Source organism: Vicugna pacos, chromosome 10 (genome assembly GCF_048564905.1).
Source record: "Vicugna pacos chromosome 10, VicPac4, whole genome shotgun sequence".
In the NCBI taxonomy this organism is placed as follows: Eukaryota; Metazoa; Chordata; class Mammalia; order Artiodactyla; family Camelidae; genus Vicugna; species Vicugna pacos.
In genome coordinates, this window is record NC_132996.1 from 66,651,713 (window position 1) to 66,675,818 (window position 24,106).

General features: G+C 48.1%; 2 protein-coding genes and 1 long non-coding RNA gene across 6 annotated transcripts; 1 reads left to right on the top strand and 2 right to left on the bottom strand.

Moving 5' to 3' along the window:
• The first annotated feature begins 7 nt into the window (after positions 1–7).
• LOC140698797 (uncharacterized) lies at positions 8–3,423 on the top strand. Of its 2 annotated transcripts, XR_012076757.1 has the most exons (3): positions 8–622; positions 725–846; positions 3,005–3,423. It is a non-coding gene; the product is annotated as an uncharacterized lncRNA (long non-coding RNA). The 2 variants fall into 2 exon arrangements; XR_012076756.1 differs by having other exon boundaries at positions 8–846.
• TUT1 (terminal uridylyl transferase 1, U6 snRNA-specific) lies at positions 960–14,165 on the bottom strand. 2 transcript variants are annotated; one of them, XM_006214862.4, is made up of 9 exons: positions 13,938–14,165; positions 12,321–12,511; positions 5,797–6,112; positions 5,514–5,614; positions 3,811–4,280; positions 3,112–3,221; positions 2,836–2,946; positions 2,572–2,664; positions 960–2,168 (listed from the first exon to the last, which is right to left on the bottom strand). In XM_006214862.4, the coding sequence occupies exons 1-9, from the start codon at positions 14,017–14,019 to the stop codon at positions 1,018–1,020; spliced, it is 2,625 nt and encodes an 874-aa protein (XP_006214924.2). In that variant the 5' UTR covers positions 14,020–14,165; the 3' UTR covers positions 960–1,017. The 2 variants fall into 2 exon arrangements, with proteins under 2 accessions (XP_006214924.2, XP_072826220.1); XM_072970119.1 differs by lacking the exon at positions 13,938–14,165 and adding an exon at positions 13,488–13,925.
• A 1,523-nt stretch (positions 14,166–15,688) lies between these two features.
• MTA2 (metastasis associated 1 family member 2) lies at positions 15,689–24,051 on the bottom strand. Of its 2 annotated transcripts, none has more exons than XM_006214861.4 (18): positions 23,580–24,051; positions 22,784–22,851; positions 22,312–22,405; positions 20,636–20,753; positions 20,447–20,510; positions 20,144–20,261; positions 19,751–19,853; positions 19,454–19,553; positions 19,109–19,297; positions 18,936–19,010; positions 18,759–18,817; positions 18,490–18,587; positions 18,230–18,369; positions 17,737–17,965; positions 17,452–17,541; positions 16,975–17,093; positions 16,740–16,882; positions 15,689–16,522 (listed from the first exon to the last, which is right to left on the bottom strand). In XM_006214861.4, exons 1-18 carry the CDS (start codon positions 23,605–23,607, stop codon positions 16,357–16,359), a joined length of 2,001 nt encoding a protein of 666 aa, XP_006214923.1. In that variant the 5' UTR covers positions 23,608–24,051; the 3' UTR covers positions 15,689–16,356. The 2 variants fall into 2 exon arrangements, with proteins under 2 accessions (XP_006214923.1, XP_031546636.1); XM_031690776.2 differs by lacking the exon at positions 23,580–24,051 and adding an exon at positions 23,203–23,464.
• Positions 24,052–24,106: the final 55 nt, after the last annotated feature.

Sequence of the window (24,106 nt, forward strand, 5' to 3'; positions counted from 1 at the left end):
AGAAGGGGGTGGGGCCTGCTGGCCAGCGCGGAAAGAGCTCGCGCCTGCGCGGTGGGGCATGGCCAATCGGAGTCTGGCTGTGGAGGTGGAAGACGGGGAGGGAAGGAAGACTGTGAGAACTAGCGGAAAGCCGCCCCTCTGTAGCTACGTGGCACAACTGCCAGTCTGGCATAGCGCCGGGTCCCAGAGGCGTTTCCCTCAGGCTCGCGGGGCCCACGGTGATTTGATGGAGGTCCTGCTGGACCCTTAACATCATGATGTGGGACACGCACAGGAGCGGAAACAACTGCATTAAGGTGGTGGGGTGCCAAGTTCCTTTTGTTCCCGCTCTTTCTAGAGAGGTGATACATCTAATCAGAGTCCGAGTCTGAAGCCCCCTGTAAAAGTGAGGGTTTTTTCCCCATTAAACCACTCTGCAGCTTCGGGATGCTGTTCTGCGAGAAGAGCACTAGTCCCAGGGCCTGCAACAGGGGAAGGGCTGAGGGAGAACACAGCCACATCCCTTCCACCTCCTGTCACCCTTTAGGGGCTGACAGTTCAATGGATGGGTTGCCTTTTTCACCCACGCTTGGATCTGAAAATCTTTTACCCAATTTAAGAACAGGATGAATTCTCCTGTTAGGTGAGAGAATGGAGAACCCTGACCCCAAATTTCAAGCACTGTCTTCATTCATAAATTTGGGCAACAAGATTGATATGGAAGCAAACTTGGCTCTCCTGACAGGTGCATTTCAAGCCACCACCCAGCACTCCATCTTTGGAGTACTCTACTGCGTGGGATCCAGGTGCCAGACACACTCATCCTGGGCACTCCCTGCAAACTGTGGTAAACGTTCTGGACACAAGGTGAGAGAACCTATTTTACAGTGGCCAGAGAAGGCACCTCTGAGAAGGCTGCAGTAAGGTCTGGGGAAGGGGAGGACAGGACAGAAGGAGGATGATTGATTACCAGGTGGAAATCACAAACTATAGCGTTTATTAAACTATCAGCTTTATTGCCCTTTAGGGCCCCCATCTTCACTTGAGGAGATTCCGAAGTGCTTGAGGAAGGAAAACCTGTAAGAAATGATGGAGATCGGGGAACAGGCCTTGAGAATCCTGGAGGGGGGTCACAGTAAGAGTCTGGTCAGCCTGGGAGGCAGATGCCACAAAGGTCAGGAGCGGCTCAGCCTCTGGCCTCTGTTCAGCACTGCTCAGTCCTCTCAGCTCCCGAGTCACCCGCGCCTCGGTTGCCAGCCATCCTGCTCCTGTGCCAGCACTGCCTCCATCTCCCTCCTTGGTTTGCTGCTGCAAACGTCTCCGGGCACGCCGCCGCCCCTGCCATACTCGGTGCCACAAGGCACAGCGCCAGCTCACTGAGGAAAGCGAAGCCCCCTTCTCTGTCTCGCCCTCAGACCCTTCTTGGGTGGCCTCAGGTCTTTTGGGCCCCTGCTCAGCCAGCGCTGCAGGGCCTGACTGCCCCTCTTCTCCAGTGGATGGATGCTTTCTAGTTGTCAGGGGCAGCTCCCCTGGCTGCCCAGGGCTCCGCATGGCCCAGTCCTGCACTGTCTCCCCAACCTCTATCACCATTTCTTCCACCCCATCTTCACCGTGGTCCCCTGCACATCCCTGCTGCTGCTCCTGCCCCTCCTCACAGCTATTTTTCTCACTGTCTAGTTTCAATCGTTTGCTTGTTCCTCCCTGGGGAGATTCCCCAGTTCCAACTCCTTCTGACCGCAGTCTCTTGGTTCCCTGTTCTATATGGCACCCCAATGCTTCCCTTAACACCTGGACCAGGGCAGCAGTAAGCTGGGTGAAGGGAGCCGGGGGTAAAGGGATGGGTGTCGCAGACAGCAGGGAGCTAGGGGAGCTGGGCTGCAGGAGGGGAAGCAGCCCCCAGTCCCGACCCCGGGAGGAACGGCGCTGGAACTGGAGGCTTCGGCAGTAATTGGCTGCTGCTCGGCAGCAGTTCTGTAGCCGCCCAGCCACCCGGCTGGTCACATTGGCTGCCACATTGTGACTCAGGTCAAAAGGGTCCTGGAGATTCATGGGGCCAAGGCGCAGGCCCTCCCAGAGATTAGAGGGCAGGCCCCCTGCCACAGGCAATGCCTGACCCTCCCGCAGGGACAGCAGTGAGCCACGAAGATCCCAACAAGAGACGCAGGAGAAGAACTGGGCCAGCAGGGAACCTGGAGGAGGAGGAAGACCAGGGAAAAGGGGTCATTTAGGGGCCAGAACTGAGGTCAGCCCTGCACCAGAGCCACTCCCTTCTTCTTCTGGCCCAAGTGGCTGAGAAGAGTGCCAGAGCCAGGCTCCTCCAATCCCTATAAACAAGAAGTCAAACCTGTCTCCCCGTGCCTCCCAATACTGCTCCTTCCCCTTGCTGGCCTTGACAACCTTGCTAACCTTGGGCAAGCCACTTAATTACTCCAAGGCATGGTTTCTTCATCTGTAAAGTGGCAAGAACAATATTAGCTATCCCATGAGGCTGCTGTGAGAACCAGGCCTGGCACACAGTAACTGTGTGATGTATGTTACCCACTGTTGTGATTAGCATCATTTATTAGTTTCTAACAGGCTCCCCAAACTCACTCAGGGGCTCTTTGTTGGTGCTGGGCTCCAGTCTTGAGGCATCCCTGGGGAAACTACAGTCCCAGCCATCAACCTCCACCTGTTCGCCCTCACCTACGAAAGTGAAAACAGTGAGGGTCAGCCTGCAAGCAGGAAGACTGAGGAGGAAGGGGGTGGAAATGGGGGTGATAGCAGAGATCCCAGGGAAGCTCAGTGTGTCTAAGTGAGATGAAGAAGACAGATGAAGCTAAGGAGACAGAACGGGTGGAAGTTGGGTTGCTGTACCTGCTTTCTGGGTGAGCTGGGCCACTGTGGGCAACACAGGAGGGTCCCTGGTCTGAAGGAAATAGATCACGAGCAAGGTCAGAGCGTAGTTATTGAGAAGTGGGCCACTCCCTGGGTAAATAATTAATAATTCCAGTTAGATTAGAGGTGTTTCTGCTCTCTTTTTTAGGCAGCTTTCTGAACCCCAGCTCCTGGACCTACCATCCTCCTCTCCCTGAATCCCTGCCTTTGCCCCGACACCAACACTGCCCCAAGTCTGTCCTGACTCATTCTCACCTGACAGTCCTCGACCCTGAGCCCAGCAGCGCAGAGTGTACACAAGGGGCCGTACTCGCCCATCCAGCTCAGAGCAGAGACTCAGGAAGCGGGAGTTATGCAGCGCCAGCCTGGGACAGAGAGGAGTCAAGGGTGTTAGGGCTCAGGATCCTATCACCCCCACCCCAGCTCTTATTCCAGACTTGTGTAATGGGGGCCAGCTGGAATAAGGCCAAAAGAGGGTTTCCCACAGCGTCTTCTGACACAGTCTGGCCAGAGTGTGTACAAAAGAATGTCAAATGTGTTTGGGAAACACTACATCCTACAAATGTCTTGGACAGTCACAGAGCATGTTATTACAAGACTGATCGAGCCTTTACTATGCAAAGAAACAAAGATAGGAAGAGGGGAGAAAGGAAGGAAAGGAGAAAGAGGGGGAAAGAGGAAGTGGGGGAGAGGGAGGAAAGGGAGAAACCCGTCGTGTTTAACTTAGCATTTCCCAAACTATCCAACCACGGAACTCTTTCCTAAATCCTTAAAAACAGTATCCCAAGAAACACACATTCTGAATACTGAAATGAAAGCCAGACATGAGATGAGTGTCAGAAAGAGACAGGACCAAACAAGGACAACCTCAAGACTCAGTGGGTGCAGGGGTCCCTCCTCACCCACCCTAGAGTGCCCAGCTTGCCTCCCCCCCCACCTCCTAAACAGAGGTACCGATTACTGAAGGAGATGTCACCATGGAGACCCGAAGGACGATGGCAGAACTTGACCACAGGGCGTCGGGCAGAGGGCACAGTGTGGACTCGGTACACACCAGGGACACAGCCCCGAAGAATGGATCCCACCAGCTCCAGCATGCCCCCCACTTCTGATTTCTCCCCCTTCAGGGCCTCTGCCAGTTCCACGGCCTTCCCCAGGTCCCCCTCTCCTGGGTCCTCCTGCAGTGGTGAGGCTGGAGGCAGGGAATGGGGAGAGGCGACGGTCTCAGAGGCCAAAGCAGAGTCTGGGGTCCGGGGTGCCCGGGAGGAAGAAGGAACTTCAAAGTCTAGGGCTTCTGAGTCTTGGGGAGAAGCTGGAGGCTGTGAGTCTGGAGGAGAGGTTGGGGTGCAGGCCAGGGCTTGAGGGTCCAGTGGAGATGCCAGGGCCGAGTCCAAGGATGGAGACTGTGGAGCCTTGGGGGCTGGCTGGGGATGGAAACGAGCTGAGTAAATGCCTCTCCTGCTGTTGCCTAACTGGGGAACATTCCAGCCCCAAGATATATCTATTTCTGACTCTTATGGGCCAGGCCCTATTCTAAAGGCCTTAGAATATTAATTCATTTAATCCTCATAAGCTCTTTTTAAAATTAACCTTTTTATGCCATGAAATAAATGGTCCGTATTCTACAAAAATATTAATTTAAAAAAGCAGTGGAACTCTTGAAGAAGACTAAAAAGACAACACAGCTATCCACTGTTAGGGTAGCTGACAAAACGAGTATGGAAAGTAGATTCGTTTTGTAAAGCGCTTTTATATTTTGCCACTGTAACATTTCCTCAACTCGAGCGCTGTAATGTGGTTATACACTGGAGTACCTTTGTTCTTAGGTAATACACACTAGAACATTAAGGACCAAAGGGGCATGATGTATGCAACCTACTGTCAAATGATTCAGAAAATATAAACTGTGAGTGTGTGTGTGTGTGTGTGTGTGTGTGTGCGTGTGTGGAGGGAGAGAGAGAATGAAAAAAGAAATAAAAAAAAAAACCTTTTGTGGGAGGGGTAAATGGGAACCCTGTACATTCTGCTCAATTTAGCTGTGAACCTGCAAACAGTGTATTTAAAAACTTGGGCTTAGCATGCACAAGGTCCTAGATTCAACCTCCAGTACTTCCATTAAAAATAAATGGATAAATCAATAAACCCTATTAGCTCCCCCCCCACCAAGAACCAAAACAAAACAAAACAAAATAACCCTTTCCTATTCCCAAGGCAGAATCTGTACATTAGATGTTAGAAAAATACAGATAAGCAAAAACATAGGGTGTGTGTGTGTGTGTGTATGTATGTATACATACATACACACACACACACATACAATAATGGGTTACGTATATGTTATAATATCTTATTGGAGATATATATATATATATACATATATATATATATGTATATATTCCACCCACGCCAATAAGATATGATACTTGCCATTTTGAAATCTGGCTTTCTTCCTGTTACAAGTGCCATCTATCTCATGTCAATTTATTTCATCCTATCCAATACCCACACACATTCACATCTCTCCAATTACAATAACACTTTCAGGCAGGTCCTATCCCCATTCTACAGAAGAGGAACTAAGGCATGAGATAAGTGCTTGCCAAGAGTCACATGACCATTCCCACTGCCTCTTCACAGCTGCCGCCCTGGTCACATACCTGGGGCTCTTCCAAGTCCCCCAGATCCAGGAAGAGGTCAAGATCACAGCCATGGACATCAAAGCTGTTTATGGAAGAGCCAAAAGGATGGACCACACAGCCTGGGTGCAAAGCAGAGAAGAAAGGTCAAGAGACACTTCAGGGACTAACTAGTGGAAGAACCTAACAGGGCACGGAGATGGTAAAGCAAGCAAATGAACACTACTGGCTGAGGGAGGACAGGGGATGCAGACAGCGAAGGAAGGACAGGGAGGGCTCAGACACGATGAGGGAGGTGACTCACCAGGGAAGAACTCTGTGAAGACCTCCTGCATCAGGGCCACCACGAGGCTCCGAAGCTGCCGCTCAGCCTCGGAGAGCTCCCTCAGCCCCACCAGCTTCACCATCTGTGCCCCCACATCCGGAGCCTCGGCTAGCACTTTGGCCATCTGGTGACTATCGGGGGCGGCTCCTTTGGGGGACTTGGAGGCTGGGCTCTGAAACTCTTTCTGCTCCCGTGGCCGGACCCTCAGGCGATGGCCCCCCAGGCTGTGCTGAGGCTGTGACAGGACAGCTTCCCGGGTAGCCACGTCCCCCATCTCCACGATGGCAAACACACCCTGTCAAACCACAACAGGGACAGGGATGATGGTTCTGGAACCAAGAATCCAAACACATGGTCTAACCGTGGGTGAGAATCTTTAAAATGGGGACTACCCTATAAATTGGGAATGTCTGCTGTTTCCGTAACAACAGGGAACATATTTGGGGAAACAATTATCTCCCTCACTCCTATCCCACACATTTTATTCTCATCCAGGTCTGCTTCTGAAAACCTCATTTTACCTATTTCATCATCCCCCACTCTTCCCAATGACATTTCACTGCTTATACTATGACTCATCCCCTAACTTTTCCTGCTTTAATAAGACTCTTTTAATATTAAGAATCCATGTAATGATCACTGTGTTAGGCATAAATATAAACATGTAAGTTCCATCTTCAACAAACTTACTATTTAGGAGTAACAGCAATATGACAGCAGTGTTGCTATTTGGTTGAGTTTAATGACACTCATTGGACCATTTTTTTAAGGTAAAATGTTAGCAGGAGCACAAAAAAATGACTACTTTGGGACAAAAGTCTGTATTATTTTATATTCTCTTCAGTGGTAAAGCTAGAACCTTATCCTGCTTATAAAAAGGTACCCACTACAGTAATCAAGACAGTGTGGTAGTAATGACAAACCTTTAGCTAGATTCACCAAGAAAAAAGAGAGAAGGCTCTGATAAATGAAATAAGCAAAAGAGAAAAAATAGCAATGGATACCACAGAAAACAAACAGTAAGAGAATATTATAAACAGCTATACACCAACAAATTGGACAACCTAGAAGGGACAAATTCTTAAAATCACACAACCTTCCAAGACTAAATCATGGAGAAATGGAAAATCTGAATAGACTGATCACTAGCAAGAAGACTGAAACAGTCACTGAAAAGCTCCCCCGCAAAAAAAGTCCAGGACCAGACAGTTTCACAGGTGAATTCAACCAAACAAAGATTTACTATCTATCCTTCTCAAACTATTTCCAAAAATTGAAGAGGAGGGAACTTTTCCTAACTTATTTTTCAAGGCCAACATCACCCATACCAAAACCAAAGAACACACACAAAAAAAATTAGAGGCTAATATCTCTGAGGAACGTAGATACAAAAATCTTCAACAAAATATTACCAAATCGAATATAATAGTATATTGAAAGGATCATACACCAGAATCACATGGGATTTATTTCAGGGATGCAGGGATAGTTCAACATCCACAAATCAATCAACATGACACATACTTTAACAAACTGAAACATAAAAATTATATGGTCACCTCAACAGATGCAGAAAAAGCATTTGATAAGATTCAACACCCATTTATGATTAAAAGCTCTTAGTAAAGTGGGTACAGAAGGAATGTACCTCAGTGTAATAAAGGTCATATATGACAAAACCACAGCTAACATCATACTCAATGGTGAAAAACTGAAAGCTATCCCTCTAAAATCAAGAATAAGACAAGGATGCCCACTCTTATTCAACACAGTATTGGAAGTCCTAGCCAGAGCAATTAGGCAAGAAAAAGAAATAAAAAGTATCCAATTGGAAAGGAGAAGCAAAACTGTCACTATTTGTGGATGACATGACTTTACATATAGAAAACCTTAAAGACTCCACCAAAAAGATTAGAAATAATAAATGGCTACAGTAAAGGTGCAGAGTACAAAAGTCAACATATAAAAATCTGTTGTGCTTCTATATGCTAACAATGAGCCAGCAGAAAGAGAAATTAAGAAAATAATCCCATTGACAATCACAAAAAAAGAATAAAACACGTAGGAATAAATTTAACCAAGTAGGTGAAAGACCTGTATACTGAAAACTATAAGAGAGTGTTAAAAGAAACTGAACACACAAATAAGTGGAAAGACATTCCATGCTCATGGATCGGAAGAATTAACATTGTTAAAAATCCTAAAGCAATCTACAGATTCAATGCAATCCTTATCAAAATCTCAAGGAGATTTTTCACAGAAACAGAACAAAAAATTCTAAAATGTACATGGAACCACAAATGACCTCAAATAGCCAAAGCAATTCTGGAAAAAAAAAAAAAAGAACAAGCTGGAAGCATCACAATCCCTGATTTTGAACTATATTACAAAGTCATAGTAGGCAAAAAAAAAAAAAATCCTATTAGCAGAAAAACAGGCACATAGATCAATGGAACAGAATTGAGGACCCAGAAATAAACCCATGTGTATATGGACAATTAATTTACAACAAGGAGCAAAGAACATATAATGAAGAAAGAATAGTCTCTTCAATAAATGGCTGTTGGGAAAACTTGACAGCCACATACAAAAAAAATGAAACTAGACCACTATCTCACACCATACACAAAAATCAACTCAAAATAGATTAAAGACTTGAATGTAACACCTGAAACCATAAAACTCCTAGAAGAAAACAAAGGCAGTATACTCTTTGACATTGGTCTTAACAATATCTTTCTAGATATGTCTCCTTGGGCAAGGGAAACAAAAGCAAAAATAAACAAATAGGACTACATCAAACTAAAAAGCTTCTGCAGAGCAAAGGAAACCATCAACAAAATAAAAAGACAATCCAGCAAATGGGAAAAGGTTTTTTTGCAAATGATATATCTGATAAAGGATTAATATCTCGCCGGGAAGGGTATATAGCTCAGTGGTAGAGCACATGCTTAGCATGCACAAGGTTCTGGGTTCAATCTCCAGTACCTCCATTTAAATAAATAAACCTTATTACCCCCCATCAAAAAAAAAAAAAAACCCAAACATCTCAATTGAAAAATAAGCAGAGGTGGGGGGGGGGTTTAAAAAAAAAAAGCAAAAAAAAAGCAAGAGAGGCTGAAGAGACATTTTTCCAAAGACATACAGATGGCCAACAGTTACATGAAAATATATTCAATGTCACTAATCATCAAGGAAATGAAGTGTAAACTACAATGAGATATCACCTCATGCCTATTAGAATGGCTATTATCAAAAAAAAAAAGGCAAGAAATAAATGTGGATGAGGATGTGGAGAAAAGAGAACCCTTGTGCACTGTTGGTAATATAAAAGTAGTGCAGCCACTATGGAAAACAATATAGAGATTCCTCAAAAATTTAAAATAAACCTACTATACAATCCAGCAATTCCACTCCTGGGTATTATCCAAAGAAAGCAAAAACACTAATTCGAAACATATATGCAACCCTATGTTAGCATTATTTACAATATCCAACATATGGAAACAACCTATGTGCCATTTAATGGATGAATGGATAAAGAAGATGAGTATATATACAATGGAATACTACTCAGCTATTAAAAAAAAAACAAATCTTGCCATTTGCAGTAACATGGATGGACCTTGATCTCACCCTAAATGAAATAAGACAGAGATAGACAAATACTGTATGACTTCACTCCTATGTGGAATATAAAAACAAACAAACAAAATTAATGAAAAAACAAAAACAAACACATAGATACAGAGAAGAGTACTGATTACCAGAGGGGAAGGAGGTGCAAAATGGGTAAAGGGAATCAACTGTATAGCGATGGATGGAAACTAAATTTTTGGTGGTGATCATGCTGTAGGGTACACAAAAATAGAAATAAACAGAAATATAATGTTGGAGGAGGGTATAGCTCAGTGATTGAGCACATGCTTAGCATGCACAAGGTCCTGGGTTCAATCCCCAGTACCTCCATTAAAAAAAAAAATTTTTAATAAATAAAAAAAAAAGAAATACAACGTTGTACATGCAAACATATAATGTTATAAACCAATGTTACCTCAATTTTTAAAATTTTAATTAAAAATTATGACTGTGGTACAGGCATAAAGACAGACATTCAGATGACAGGAATGTAACTGAGACTCCAGAAATAAACCCATACATGTATGACCAACTGATTTTCAAAAAAGGTGCTAAGACCATTCAAATGGGGAAGGAATAGTCTCCTCAAAACGTGGTGCTGGGACAACTGGATCATATGCAGAAGAACGATGTTGGACCCCTACCCCACACCATATACAAAAAATTAACCAGGTGACAGCTTCGCCAGCACCCAGTCCTCAATCTCATGTGGAGAATGACAGATAATGGGTATGCAGTTTCTTTTGGGGTTGCTAAAAAACATTCTGGAATCATACCACATGAGGGTTGCCAAACCTTGTAAATATACTAACCACCACCAAATTGTACACTTTATTATTTTAATTTATGCTGTGTAAGTCATTTCTCAGTTGAAAATAAAAGGGAGGGTACCCTTTTTACCCTTACTTCTACCCTACGCCAAATAGCACAAAGAACCACAGGGAAACTAAGGAGAAGGACAGCCACCAGAACCCGCCCAGGCCAATTTTCTGACTCTGAGGAATCACACAGCTCACCATATTGCAGTACTACACCAAGTTTGCAGCCAAAGCCTCAGCTAGAATTTAGGTGTCTCTTTGCCTGGCCTTGTCTTTGTACACATATTTCTCTCAAGAATCGCATAGAAGGCATCAGGAAGGGCAAGATTAGCAGATTCAGGAGCTTGCGCTCCAGACATTTTTCTCCTCTCAACAGCAGCATCCCCAGGTAGAGCCACCATTTAATGAGGGCCTATTACAAACCAAGTTCATACAGGCTATTTCCAAAGTCTCATAAGACTCCTACAACAAAGTATGTATTATTGTTCCCTTTTTACAAATTACTAAAATTCAGAGAGGTTAAGTAACTTGTGACTGCCCCCCAAGTAGGGATTCCCCCAAATCTCCAACTTCCCAGTGATGATCTCGAGGAAATGTTGTGGAGACTAAGTAAGACAGTGTATGTAAAGTACTTGCCACATAATTGGTGCATAATTGCTCAATAAAAACTGTAGTCATTATTGTCACAATCAGAAGCCTCAAAAACTTGAGCTTTAAGTTCAGGAAAAGTTCTTTCTTTACAACTGAAATAAATTTGAGCAAAAATGGGGGCACTGAGCTTTCTGAAGAACTCACCTGAGACAGCCACTGCCAAATGCTCACCAATATATATTCTCCCATTTTTCCCTTACTAACAGAACCCTAATTTTTGTTCAGAGGGGCAAAGTGCCCTGCTAAAAAACTTCATTTCCCAGACTTCCCTGTAGCTAGGAGTAACCATGTGATAGTTCTGGCCAATGAAATATAAGGAGACAGCTGCTGAAAAGGCCTCTGGAAAAGGTATTTTCCTGGGAGATACAGTAAAGAGGGGTGGGTGTCAGACTCAGCTGACGCTAGCCTTTTATACTCTGCCCTTCAACCTTCTCCTTCTTCTTGCCTGAAGATATGGAAGCAGCATTATCACAACTATGAAGTGAGAGCCAATGCCAATAATGACAGAGTAGGAGAACGGTAAAACCCTGGATGGCCCAGGTCTGGACTTCTTGTTGTAAGAGAACAATTAAGCCCTTTTTGTTTGAGCCACTGTGGGTCAGTTGATGAATGCAGTCCCTAAGAAAAACAGACCCCACCCCATCCCAAGAGAAGACCTGGGCTGCTAAGTAGATTTGGGATCACCTAAGCCACACCTACAAAACCAGAGTGTAGCCTCAGAATTATAATACGACCACAGAGCACAGACCCACAACAGTGAACTTTTTCCAGGGGACTAAAGAGACTCCGACAAAAGGTCAGCATGGAAGCAAAACAAAAGGATCACAAAGAATAAGTCTGTTTGTCTTGCACTGTCCAGAGGACACGCTGTTCTAACCAGATAACCTCAGTACCTCTCAGCATAAGTTAATAAACTGCTGGCTGGATTATCACCAGTCTCTTATAAGGTTAGGATAGATCTCCTGATAATGTGATCTTAAAGCACCCACTTCACTGCAGTAGCTATTCATTTAATTGTCTACTTTCTTCATTGGACTGTAAGGCATGTGCAAGCAGGGACCATGTCTATCCTCTTCACTACTCAGAATGCAGCTCTAAGCACAGTTCACAGTACAAAGTTAGCAGTTCATTAAGTATTTGGCAAATAAAAGATTGAATAAATAAATGACCAACAAGTTCCCCAATAACTAATTCTGGTGAACTGATAACATCCAAGCAGGGGTAGGGGGTGAGGGTGAGAGACTCACAGAGCCAGACTAGCCCAAGTGCTGGGGTATCTATCAAGGGCAATCCAGATTAGGAACCAGCAGAAACAAGCTACAGTTTCTCTCTCTTGTTTCTTTTGGTAAGCAGGACACCTGACTCATTCTTTACCCCCAGAGCCATTCATTCTACCTTATCCTTGTCCATGACAACACTGGCCACAGGTCCAAATGCCTGGAAGTACTCAGAGAGCTGAGTAGAATCCACATCCCGGGGAAAGCCACTGACAAACACACTTCGAAGTCCCTGGGCTTTTCGGGCAGCTCGTAATTCTACCAGGTGCCGGTGCTTCCGACCTCCCAGGTGGGCATCTAGGCTGGGTCCTGCAAAAAAAAGCATGAGACAAAAACATCCAAATGGCTCTTCAGCACACCTGCATAGCCAGATCCTACTGATTCTTCCAAGCCATAGAAAGTGTGACCTTTGAATAACAAAGTTCTGGCTCTTCAGCTTCCTCTCTTGTCCGTGCATTCGTCTGCATGGTGCATTCTTAGTGATTCCCAGGAGAACTGGCTATACACGAGGGTATTTCTTTTTTTTTTCTTGGGGGGTGGTAATTAGGTTTTTTTTTTAACAGAGGCACTGGGGATTGAACCCAGGACTTCATGCATGCTAAGCACACACTACCATTGAGCTATATACCCTCTCTCCCTTTTATCCCCAAGTATTTATTTCTTAAACCATCTGTAAGCACTAAGTAAAGCAACACCTGCACATTGTAAAGAAATTAACAGATAACTTATCCAGGTCATATAAAAAAGAACTAAATACATCAAGACCCTAGACTAGTTCCCATTTATCATTTCTGGGTATAGTATAGAGATTACATATGCAAGATCATAAGTCACACTACCCCAAAATCAAATCCCAGCTCTTTCAAGCTATGTAAGATTTGGGAAAGTTACTTAACCTCAATGTGCATGTCTCCTCAGATATAAAAGGAGACAACAATAGTACCTACCACGTAAGTATTATTCATATATAGCCCTTTGCAAGAAGTCTGATACATGGTGAATGTGGGAAAACTTAGCTGCTATTTATTTTTTATTACACTTTGGGTCAGCTGCTTGATATCATCAATGTGTATGTGGGGCCAGGGAAGACTATCCTGGATTTCTGGCCTGCCCGACTGGACAATGGTAGTGCCATTCACAAAGGAAAAGAAGAATAGAAGAGCATGTTTAGGGGAGATTATGATTCCAGACTTCAAAAGCGGAATTTGAGGTTTCACTAAGCCCCTCGCGCTGTCATAAAAAGACCTTGTCTCCTTTACCAAACCCACGTTCCAGACATACATACCATGCTTCTTCACCAATCTCTGCCTTTGGGAAACTCCTCTGTAGGGCTTCCCTCAACTACTATCTTCTCTGTGATTCTGCAGCTTTCCAAACTCATCTATTGGGCATTGGAATTGCAGTCTAGATGGTGAGATCCTTCATCTCTAAATCCCCTTTCCCCACCCCGGAGCCCAGCGGAGTACCAGGCGCAAAGGGGATGTCCAATAGATGACAATTAAAGAGGGAATAAAATAACGAAACTTTCCTCGTGGAGATTTCGAATACCAAGAAGATAGAGCGTAAGGTGGTGGGACTCTCCTCAGTCTGTAATTCCGTTGGACGGCGGAGTGAAAAGAGAGGTGAAACCCTACCAACAGACTTGACAAGAACTATGACCTATAACCCTAACTTTTCGCTAGGACCCAAAGACGAAAGCCCACAAACACCCCCCCCCTCACTAGCCACCGCTTACGGTTGGCTGTAGTGACGTGGCAGAGGCAGCAGCGGAAACCTCCACGAGGCAGCGGTTCGACATCCGAATCCACCGCAGCCATCGCGACCCTTCGGTACTAACAAAATGCAACCACTTCGGCCACGACCGGAACTCACTCCTACAAATTGCCAAGCGCTGGAAAGCAACTTCCGCCCGTCCAATAGGAAGTGACGTAGAAGTCGGCCAATCGCGCGGCACACTCTTCCGAAAACCGACTTCTTTCCACTCAGGCTTCCGCTTCCAGCCCGTGCTAAGTATTTAACGGCTTTAGGAAGACGGTCTACGGTGCTTATCTGCATTCGGCAAGCCAGTTGGTGTGCTCTGAGCTGTTCAGGCGTTGATTGGCTCAAAGATCATGAATATTCATAAAGCAGCCACAAAGGCAGGCACCGGGTTCTGTGCGCGGCCCGCTCCTTTAACAGCCGGCTGTTTCCTTGCTAGGTGGTGGTGGGCAGGCTGTGCCCTCCTTCAAGGGGCAATAGAGACCCATGCGGCTGTATCAACCCCATATTAACTTGGCGAATAAAGGCGGAGGATGAGCAGCCTCCACGAAGCACGGGCTGTCCCTAGACTCCCAACCTCAAGGCTGTTACTTTCTCCTTCAACCGTCGGTCCTCTCCCAGAACGGGTGTTCTGCGACCTCTTTCTAGCCCTGGCTGAAGAGCTCTGCCCCCATCTGGCACCTTCCGGGCTCCACGGGGCCACAGCCAGATGGCTTTCTTTCTGCGATAGCGTGCTGCATGGAGTGTACTCACCAGGCCCAAGAACCACTGGTCCACTTAAGATGCATGCGGCGGAAACCATGGTGGCAACTGAGTGAAGGAGTTGGAGTGTGCTGCTTTCCCCAAGACTGTTATAGTGGCCAGTTCCTCCCACACTACCGAGGTGCTGGCTGAGGCCCTAGGGACAGGGACCGTGAGATAGAAGGGCCTATAAGCTGGGCTAAGTAGCTCTTGGTGTGTTTGATCAGCCCACAGCTTTGGACTGTGGAACGAGCAACTGACTTAAGGCAGACATCTCAAGGTCTGTAACCTTGAGCAAGTCACAATTGCTGAGGCTGTTCCCCATCTCTAAAGAAAGTGCTCAAGGAGAACAAAGTGGGCCTAACTTCTTGTTCTCTCTCCTAAGGTACTCCTCCTGTTGAGACTGGTTTAAGTGTCTAATCTGTCTCCCACACCTAAAAAAGCAGGAAACAGCACTAGACTGAGCCCCTATATCAAGGCAGTTGCTGAAGCTGGCCTTGGGGATACTTGAAGCAGTAGTCTCTGCAAATACACCATAGAGCTAGTGTGATCCTACAGTATCTCCAAAGTGGGCTACATCTTGCTCTGGCCTCTAGCAACTCCCAGAATCCCCTACATAAAATTTATGGAGAGGGGAGTGAGAGTTGGGAAATAAAGAAGCACCTTCACACACACTCCTATGGAAGCCGTCAGCCATTCTGAGAACCAGCTCATCCCAACTGGTTTTAATGAATCTGAGCCAAGATGGTGCTTGGGCACCAGTACCATAGGGAGCTGGGGAGCAGTTTGGGTCCAACAAGAAAGCAAGATGGAGCAGGTCACAAGTCCAGGCTGCGTATCTCATAAACCTGTACTCAGGGCAAGCCCCATCTGTACCTTCTCTACCGTCCTTTGTTCTTTATTTTCCCAAAGACACATGCCTCCAGCGTGCACACACGCGCACACACACACACACACACAGCAGAGAATAGCTGAGCCAGGAGGAGCTGAAGAAAACAGCTTTTTATTTGTTACTATAAGAACCAGTTACAGAATCCAAGGTTAAAAAAAACAGACAAAAGATCTTTATTTCTGAGAATTGGCGTACAAAAGGCAGAAGGGGCAAGGGGAGGGAAGGAAAGAGTGAGCATAGGCTGGGATTGATGCCAGCTTAGGGGTCTCAAACTCCAATTAGGAAGGTCCGGACACCGGACAGGAAGAAAAACCCCCAATTAGAAAAAAAACCCAAAAAGACAGACATGGCAGTCATGGCAGTGCATGCCCCCCTCCCTCAGCCAGATACCACCACCTGATATCTGTTTACTCTTCCCCTCTCCCATCCCCTTTCACAAAGGGAGGCAAAATTTTTAAAAAATTAAAAAAACCCTCCCCCCAAAACTGTCCAAGACAACTGTGGGTCCTACCCCTCAAAACAGGCTAGGTTCCCACAATGGGCCAAGTTCTGGTGGTCAGCCCTCCATCACTAGGCATGGAGAAGCACTGGAAGGGGACAAGCCTCCAAGTGGTAACACTAGAGGGCGCCCAACCCCTCCAAAGACACACTTGTTCCCTCCCTCCCTCCTTCCTTCTTCCCTTTGATACTAGAGGGAAGGGAGGCTGGGTGCCCTGTGCACCCACCCTCTAGCTTTCAGCCCACCTCCCTTCCCCACAGATGCTCAATCCTCCAGGACAATGGGCTCGTTGGTGCTGGCAGGATGTGAGGATGGAGGAAGAGGGACTGGGGCCCGCACTGCAATCAGCGGTGGCTTCACCTTCAGAGGCAGGTTGGGCCGGCGGGCAGCTCGCCGCATTTCCAGGTGGGTCAGAGCCTTCCGTAGGGCTCTGGCCAGAAAAAGAAGAGGGCAACAGAGAAAGCAAAGACCTTCAAGGTGAAATTCCACATTCCACACTGCAATTCCACCTTCCAGCCCATTCTTTCGGAGCATCCCCACCCTGCACCCAGTCTTCCTGGAGCTGGTCTTGCTCAGATACTCCTATTTCCCATAGCCACCAATCTGGGTTGTCAACCTCTCCACCCCTCCCATGGTGGGCTCCCTACCTGGTATCTTTTGTGGCCACAAACACCACAGGATTGGGGGCATCAGCTGGGTTGAGTTTCTGTCGCTTGGCTGCTGGCTGTGAGCTTGAGCGAATCCCTGAGGCCAGAGGCCTTCCATTGGCAGAGAAGGGGACTCCTGCCATCTGGAAAAGGGTGAGAGAGGGGATTCTCAGACACCTAGCATAAATAAAAGCCCACCCAACTCAACTTGGCCCACTCCAGTCTGTCAACTCACAGTCTCGTAGGCCCGTTTCACCATAATGCCCCCCAGGCCCCGGTTCTGGGTCAGCTGGTTTCTGTTGATCGGTGTCTTAGTACCTCGAGGTGTTTTTGGTTTCAGAGGTGCCTGGGCCACTGTCAGAAAAACATAAAGGCAACCTTAGAGAACTTTCATACTTCTTCTCTATGCAGTTTCCCTGGGCATCCCCAAAAGTAGTGATGGGAGAGGGGTCTAGCAAGCAATTACCAGTACTACAAAATTCATATGAGTATGATCTTATTAATTAGTATATAGTTATACTGGAGAGCTTATTAAAAAAACATTTTAACCTACAAAAGTACAGTCTATTAGACTAAATCTCTTTGGACTCAATGGGAAAGAAAAAAGCAGGGGAAGAGAAGGGTCTTGATAATAATAGGACTGATATCTGTTACTTTAGCCAGACACCACCCTATACGCACCCTGTATCCAGTCTAGTTCTCCTTCCCTTACCCAGATCTTTGACGATAGTTGCCAAGGGGAGCCGCACCAGAGGGTGAATCTTCAATGGAGTCTTGGCAGCCTTAGGAAGTCGAATGGAGCCTGGAGAACAAAGATGAAAACATTTGAAGGGGGCTTCGCTATTCAGGTCTCTTTTGGGGCCAGGAGCCATGTCTAATCTCCTGGACAAACCCTTGTGGCCTACTATCCCTACTGCCATTACACATCCAGAGAAACACTGGTCTCTGGCCAAAGCAACCCCAAACCTGCCACTAGCCCCGGCACTCCTGCCCTTACACTCTGCCTTGATGGCATTGGCATTGATAGGGGCGTAGGGGCGTCGGGCAGCCCTCCTCGGCTGTAACAGGTCCCTGCACATGCGTCTGGCAAGACGGGTCAGCTTCGTGGTCTGGAGCAGGAATGTTTGCCTGTTCTTAGCCAGCAGCTTGGCCCGGTTGGCGCTGGTCGTATAAGGGGAGAGACTTTGGGCTTCGGGTCTGGACAAATGACCTCTTGAGTGTGGCTCCTGGAAGGACAGAGGTAAAAAGGAGAACACAGATAGACACCCAGGCTTCCTTCTTCCATTCTCTGCAGAGGGCATTTTATTCCTGCCTGATCTCTTTGTTGCCGTCCTGACCCACCTGGCTCCCCGACTTCTATCAAATATCACCTCCCCCTACCCCTAGGCAAACAAACCATCACCTTATTGGAGTTGGTGTTCTGGCCTTCGCCCAAAGCTCACATCAATAAGCTTACTGCTCTCCCCGGCCTATCCCCCATCAATCCTTACTGTGGTGCCCCGAGCAGCCCCCTCAAGCTGGGTTGGGGTCTTCAGTCCCCCGTACTTCTTCCAGTAGATCCAACAGGAAGCACACAGGCGACACTGCATGTTGGGTGGGCCCCAGGCGTACCACTGGGCAGACTGTGTGGCTGCAGGAGCATGGAGAGAAGGAAAGGTTGTGGGTAAATGCCACTGGAGCCTCTCAGGTTCTCGGGCCAGAGAAAACACCCTGCTCACCCCCAGTATCCCTTTCCCACCCTGGAACTCACTGTGGCAACTCTCGCAAGTCAGGCCCTTCTGGAATCCAGCCCCATTCATGCCAGGTTTTGAGCCCACAGAGATGATCTGGTTAGGGTTTGGTTTGGTGCTAATAGGGGAAGCAGAGGGGGAGAAACCAGGAACTGGTCAAGGAGAAGAATCCATTTCTACTCTGTCTCTATAACAATTTGACCTCATCTCCTGCCCACCTCCAATCACTAAGGAAAGCACAGGCTAGGGGCAGAGAAGGGAAACATGCCTCTCTCCCCATCACACTTACTAGGTGGGTATGTAGACTTGTTTTAGCTTGCTGTCTGCTTCAGCAGCTTTCAATCTTTTCTGCAGGAAGGAGAAAAATTAAAAATAGCTCAGATTATCTCAGCAGGGAGGATGTCATCAACTTCAAAGACAGAGGTGAGCAGGAGGTCTCTGGTCCAGCCTCCCCAGCCAACCTTACCTGCTGAATATAGCGGTCTGTGGTCTTCCACATGTAGTAAAACTGAACTATGCTGGCCAGTGACTTCCAGGGTAGCTAAGGACGTAGAGGGAAGGATGAGCTCTATCTGCCCCAGGTCCTGGTTCCCTCACCTGTCATCTCTTCCACTGCTCCTCCCAGCCCCATCCACTTACAAAGTCCTGGCGAATATCATTGAAATCCTTCCCGTACTTCTCCAGGGCCTCCTCAAACAGCATGGCCTCTGAGGCTGACCATTCCTCCATCTCATCCCGACACAGCACTGGACCCCCCTGGGGCACCAGGGTTGACATGGCCTTAGCTAGGTCATAGCCATTCCTCTGCAGTGTATCCATTGCGTGAAACTACAGGAGAGGCGGCAAACAATGGTGATGACCTGAAACCCTCAGCACCACTCTCCTGCTGCTCTTTAAACATTCCCACTCCCCCAGAGACACCCTCCTCTCTGCAAAGTCCCCACAGAGCCCAGCCTTCCCAACTACCCACCAACTTCTGCTCACCAGGGTGATATCTCGGGAGGCGGCAGCTGCACTCATGTGCAGGCTTGGCTGCCGAATGGAGCTGCTGCAATCTAGGGCTCTTGCGAAGGTCCCCACAGCTCTGAGGGAGAGAGTGAGAAGTCAAGAGGGAAAGAAGAAAGCGCGAGTGGGCTGAGGAGCTAAGTCAGATGAGAAAAAAAAAAAAAAAGGAAAACATCCATGCCAAAAATAAGTAAATAAAGTCCATCTTGAAGAACATGACTCAGAACTATGTCCACACCTCCCCCGGCCCATCTCCCCCATCCACCCACCCCTCACCGGGCCACCACGAGAAACTGATCAATCTGCCGGTCTGTGAGAGGGTTGTCTGGGTCCCAGACTTTCATCTCCATCTTTTGTTGGTTCCGATTATCAGATTCTCCTAGGGAACGGGGAAATGGTATCATGAGGGAGAATAAAAGGTGTCTTTGACACTCACAGTTACACCTCACTCCTCCTCGACTCCTCCTTGGATTCTATCAGCCACCTTCAACTCTCAGCCTTCTCTACCCAACATGCCCATCCATCTCTTTCAGGTTCCTAAGGTCCCACCCTGTCAGGGTCACAGCAAAAAGCCATGCAGACTGCACCACAAAACTTCAGGGCACACCATGCAGAGACTATGATGTTAGACAACCCAGTAGCTATGAATAAGTCTGTCACGTTGCAAACCCTCTGCCAGGCGATCTGGGATCTCAGCTTGGTATTTGCAACCAACTCGGATCTCCCCTTGATCAGCTAGAAGCGTCTTCTGCACAGGGTCAAACACCAGTGAGTAAAAAAAGCAGTCCTGGAGATGGAGAAGAGAGAAGGTAAGCAGGGTAGCAATCCTCAGAGGCAGGGGGCAGTAGGGTATATCCAGAGTTCCTGAGACGGGCACTCTGTCAACCTGTACCTCACCACAGCCTGACTTTCTTCCTACCTTTTGGGGCAATACCCACTCCCCTCCCTCTTCTCCGGACACCTCTTTCTCACCTCCTTTTCCAGGTACTGGCTCAAAATATCTGTCTCATTCAAGAGGGTCACACTGCATTTCCCCCTACAGGAGAGAAGTCAAGAAAACCCTGGTGAGCTCCTCCTTACCTCTGCACAGCATCGCCAGTACACTAGGGCCTCCTTCTAAGTAAGTGCACATAGGCCACAGTGGCCCTGATTAGTCTTTACCTTATGTGGGTAGCTGGTAACGACTCAAATTGGCGAGAAAGAAAAAGCTCCCGGTGCTTCAGTTGATGTCGCTGCTGTTCCGACACCCCTGGCTGCTTTGATTCCTCCTCAAACTCCCCTGGGATATTAAGGAGAAAGAAACCGAGTCAGAAACTAATTCAGAAAGAAGCCACTTTAGAATCTCTAACCCAGGGAAAACATTTCCTATCTCACTTGTTTTCCTCACATTTCCCAGGCACTTGCCTTCATATCCTTACCTTTCTTGCTTAGCCTTCTCCCTGTTACAGATGCTCCCAACTCTCCATCACTAGTGCTCTTAGAGAAGAGCTGCTGAGAGTACAGCGAATGCCACAGAAATACACCCCAGTCCCAGGTGCCAATGCTCAGACACCACTCATACACCACAAAACTGCCCATACCAGGCCCAGCAAGAATATCACACTTGTCTCTTTTTAGCTAAACTAGGTTGGGGTCGAGAAATCCAGTAAGATGAAAATACACCACACAAGACTGTGTTTACCAGTTCCTCTGCAAATTTCAGGAGACTCTGCTCTTAAACATCGCATGCAAACCTAACTATCCCTTGTCTTCTACTTGGCTAATAAATGTTTGTGGGGGCTTTCAAGGACAGTATCTCATAAGACAGCACCAACACCTTCCTCCCCAAGGAGCTGCAACTTGCCTTGAAACCCTGGTGAAAAGGGTTAACTTTGGCTGGGTGCCAACCAAACAGGGAGGGGGCAGAAGAGCCACAAGCCCAGGCTCATTGGTGCATTGTTCCCAACCTCAGGGAGAAAGGGGGGTCAGGGGTGTGCCTTAGGCTCCACCCCTCGCCTGTGTGCTCCGGAAACCCTGTGCTAGGGACCACACCCCCTACACTCTTTCTGATTGGACAAGGCCAAGGTCAGCCCCTGCCACATGGGACTAGAAACCCCAGTGGGCCAGAGAACTTGGTAGGCTCAGCTCCTCGTTAACCCCTTCATGCCCAATAGCAAAGCCTAACTTGCCCAAAGGAAGATAATTTAGGAAGGAAGAATAAGAGGAAAGTCAAAGCACTGAAGGAAAAAGAAACTAAGGAAAACTGAAGGATATATATTTAAAAAGAAGATGAAAGTGGAAAGAGAAGGAGAGGGTAAAAAGGAAAAATGTAGAATGGAGTAGCAAGGAAGCCAGGATAGGTGAGAAAGAGGAAAAGTGCTAAACTTACCTAGCTTCCTGTTCTTTCCCATCAAGACATTCTTACCACCTCGTGATCACAAAATAACCCTGCTTCCCTGTTATGCAACCTTCTAAGTACAGTCTTTTCCTCTCATTTTGACGTCACAGTCACCACCCATTATCCTAACATAACCAAAACTGTCCCCCAAGAGTCCTGCTTCTCTAAAGCTCTTCCTCATCCCCTATTTAAATACTATCATCTCTTTTATATACACCAGTTCACATAGACACACACACACAAGCCAAATCCTGGCTTTCCTTATCATGGTCTCTCCACCCTGCTTCCAAACCGACATGTAAAAACAGGCCTCCCTCTGCAGACCAGGCATTTCCCACCCCAAAACTCACATCTCTTCCTTGGGCATGCTACCAAGAGAAACACCTGTGGGGACATGCCCAGGCTTCAGATCATGGGCAAGGGGAGACAGGGGCCGAGGGTAGGGTACGAAGATACTCACTGGCATTACTATCAGCCAGGCTGTTGAGGCTACTAGAAATGTCCCTTCGCCGGAAAAGGCACACAACCTTTGCTTCCACATTTCCATTTGCAGTCTAAGGGGAGAAAAAATGGTGGTCAAAACTACTCATTTTAAAGTGGAAATGAATAAGAAAAGACTAACAACGGTGAACAAATTTCTAAGGGATATAAGAAAAACCCAAAAAAGTATGAATAAAAAGATTTACACTTAAGGACAGACTTCCAAATCCCTTTCCTTAGCCCCCAAGAAATAGAACAGTAAAGTTCCTACTAAGGTCTCAGTAGCCTTTCCTGAATACGTGGAATGAATGAATGAATATGAATGGGTACTCCTATAGGATAGGGTTGGTGTTCTTTCTCTCTCTCTCTCCCTCTCCTTTAAGTTAGAGACCTCCGAAGAAACAGACCACGGGGGGTGGGGGTGGGGGTGGGCAGGACTCTGCTCCACTCACCTTGTTGAGCTCTTCAATCCTTCTAACCAGGTAAGGATTGCTGGAGGAGTTCTCAAAATAGACGTAATCTGTAGGAGGGGGTGGGGAAGAACCGGGAAGATCAGAGGAGTAGGTGGGAGAGCCGTGCACCAGGGTAGGAGGAGCGAAAGTAGGCCTGAGAGTGGACCAAAACTAGGTAAGGGTCTGGGTAGAGAGGACGCTGAAATGTGGAAGTGGAGAGAGTAACAGAAATTAAGGGAGAGATGCCCTACCCCCACCCTTAACCACCTAGTTCTAAAATCAGTACTTCACTCAAAAGTGAGCCTTAAGAAGGAGACAAGAAGCAGGGGGATCCCCGGCAGTTCCCTTAACTCAGCGATGAAGTCGCACCGCGGTCTCGGGCAAGAGAGTGGTTGCTCACTCTAGCACAGGGCCCCCACCTTTGCGAAATGAGGCGCACAGTAACGCCTGGGGAGAGGAAACCTCCGGCGGCTCCCCCGCAGGTGGCAAAGCGGTCTCCCCGGCCCTTCGCGCCCGCTGCCTGCCCTGTCAGCTCCTTCGGAACCACTTTCCCAAGTCCACTCCCCGACCCCGGCGGCCCCAGACGCAGCCGAGAGTGCCGTCGGGCTGCCCGAAGCCTCTCCCGGAGTCGGAGCCCGGCCGCGTCGCGGTCCCCGCGCCCCCGCTCCCTGTGCTCCTGGTTCCGGTTCCGGTTCCGGTCCGCGCTCGGGACCGCGCCGCCCGCTGCAGAGCGTCTCCGGTCCCGGCCCCAACCTCTCCCGCCTCAGGCCCCGCAGCCCCTACACCCGGTACTTACCCCCCACTCGGTACATGTTGGCCGCCATGGCCGTTCCCGCCGCCGCCTCCGGCCGCACAAAGGAGTCCGGGAGGCTCGCGGGGGCAGGGCTCCAAGAGAAGCCCCGAGCGAGGGGCTGGCGCTTCGCCGAAGTCTCGGTTGGGCCCGCTCAGCCGGCACCTCCGCAGCCTCAGCCGTCGCGGTTCATCCCGGCCCGCGCTGTCGTCGCCGCCGCCTCTACAGCCTCACGGCCGGGACGCTGGGGCCGGCGCCGGTCCGCTCGGCTTCTTCCGGAACGAGCTCGGGTCCCGCCGGACCGGAGCCGGGCTCCAGTTCCCCCCGCCCTCGTCGAGCCCCACCAGACGCTGGGTTCTGCCGGCAGCCGCGAAAGCTTGCCCTGCCCGCCTCGGCGTTCGCCTCCTTCCGGTACACCTTCGCCGGATCCGGAGAACAAGGCCCAGCGGTCGGCTCCAGTCGGAGAGCGAGACCCCAAAGTTCGGCTACTTCCGGAAACAGTTCGGCTCCCTACGCCCGACCGCGGCCCGGCG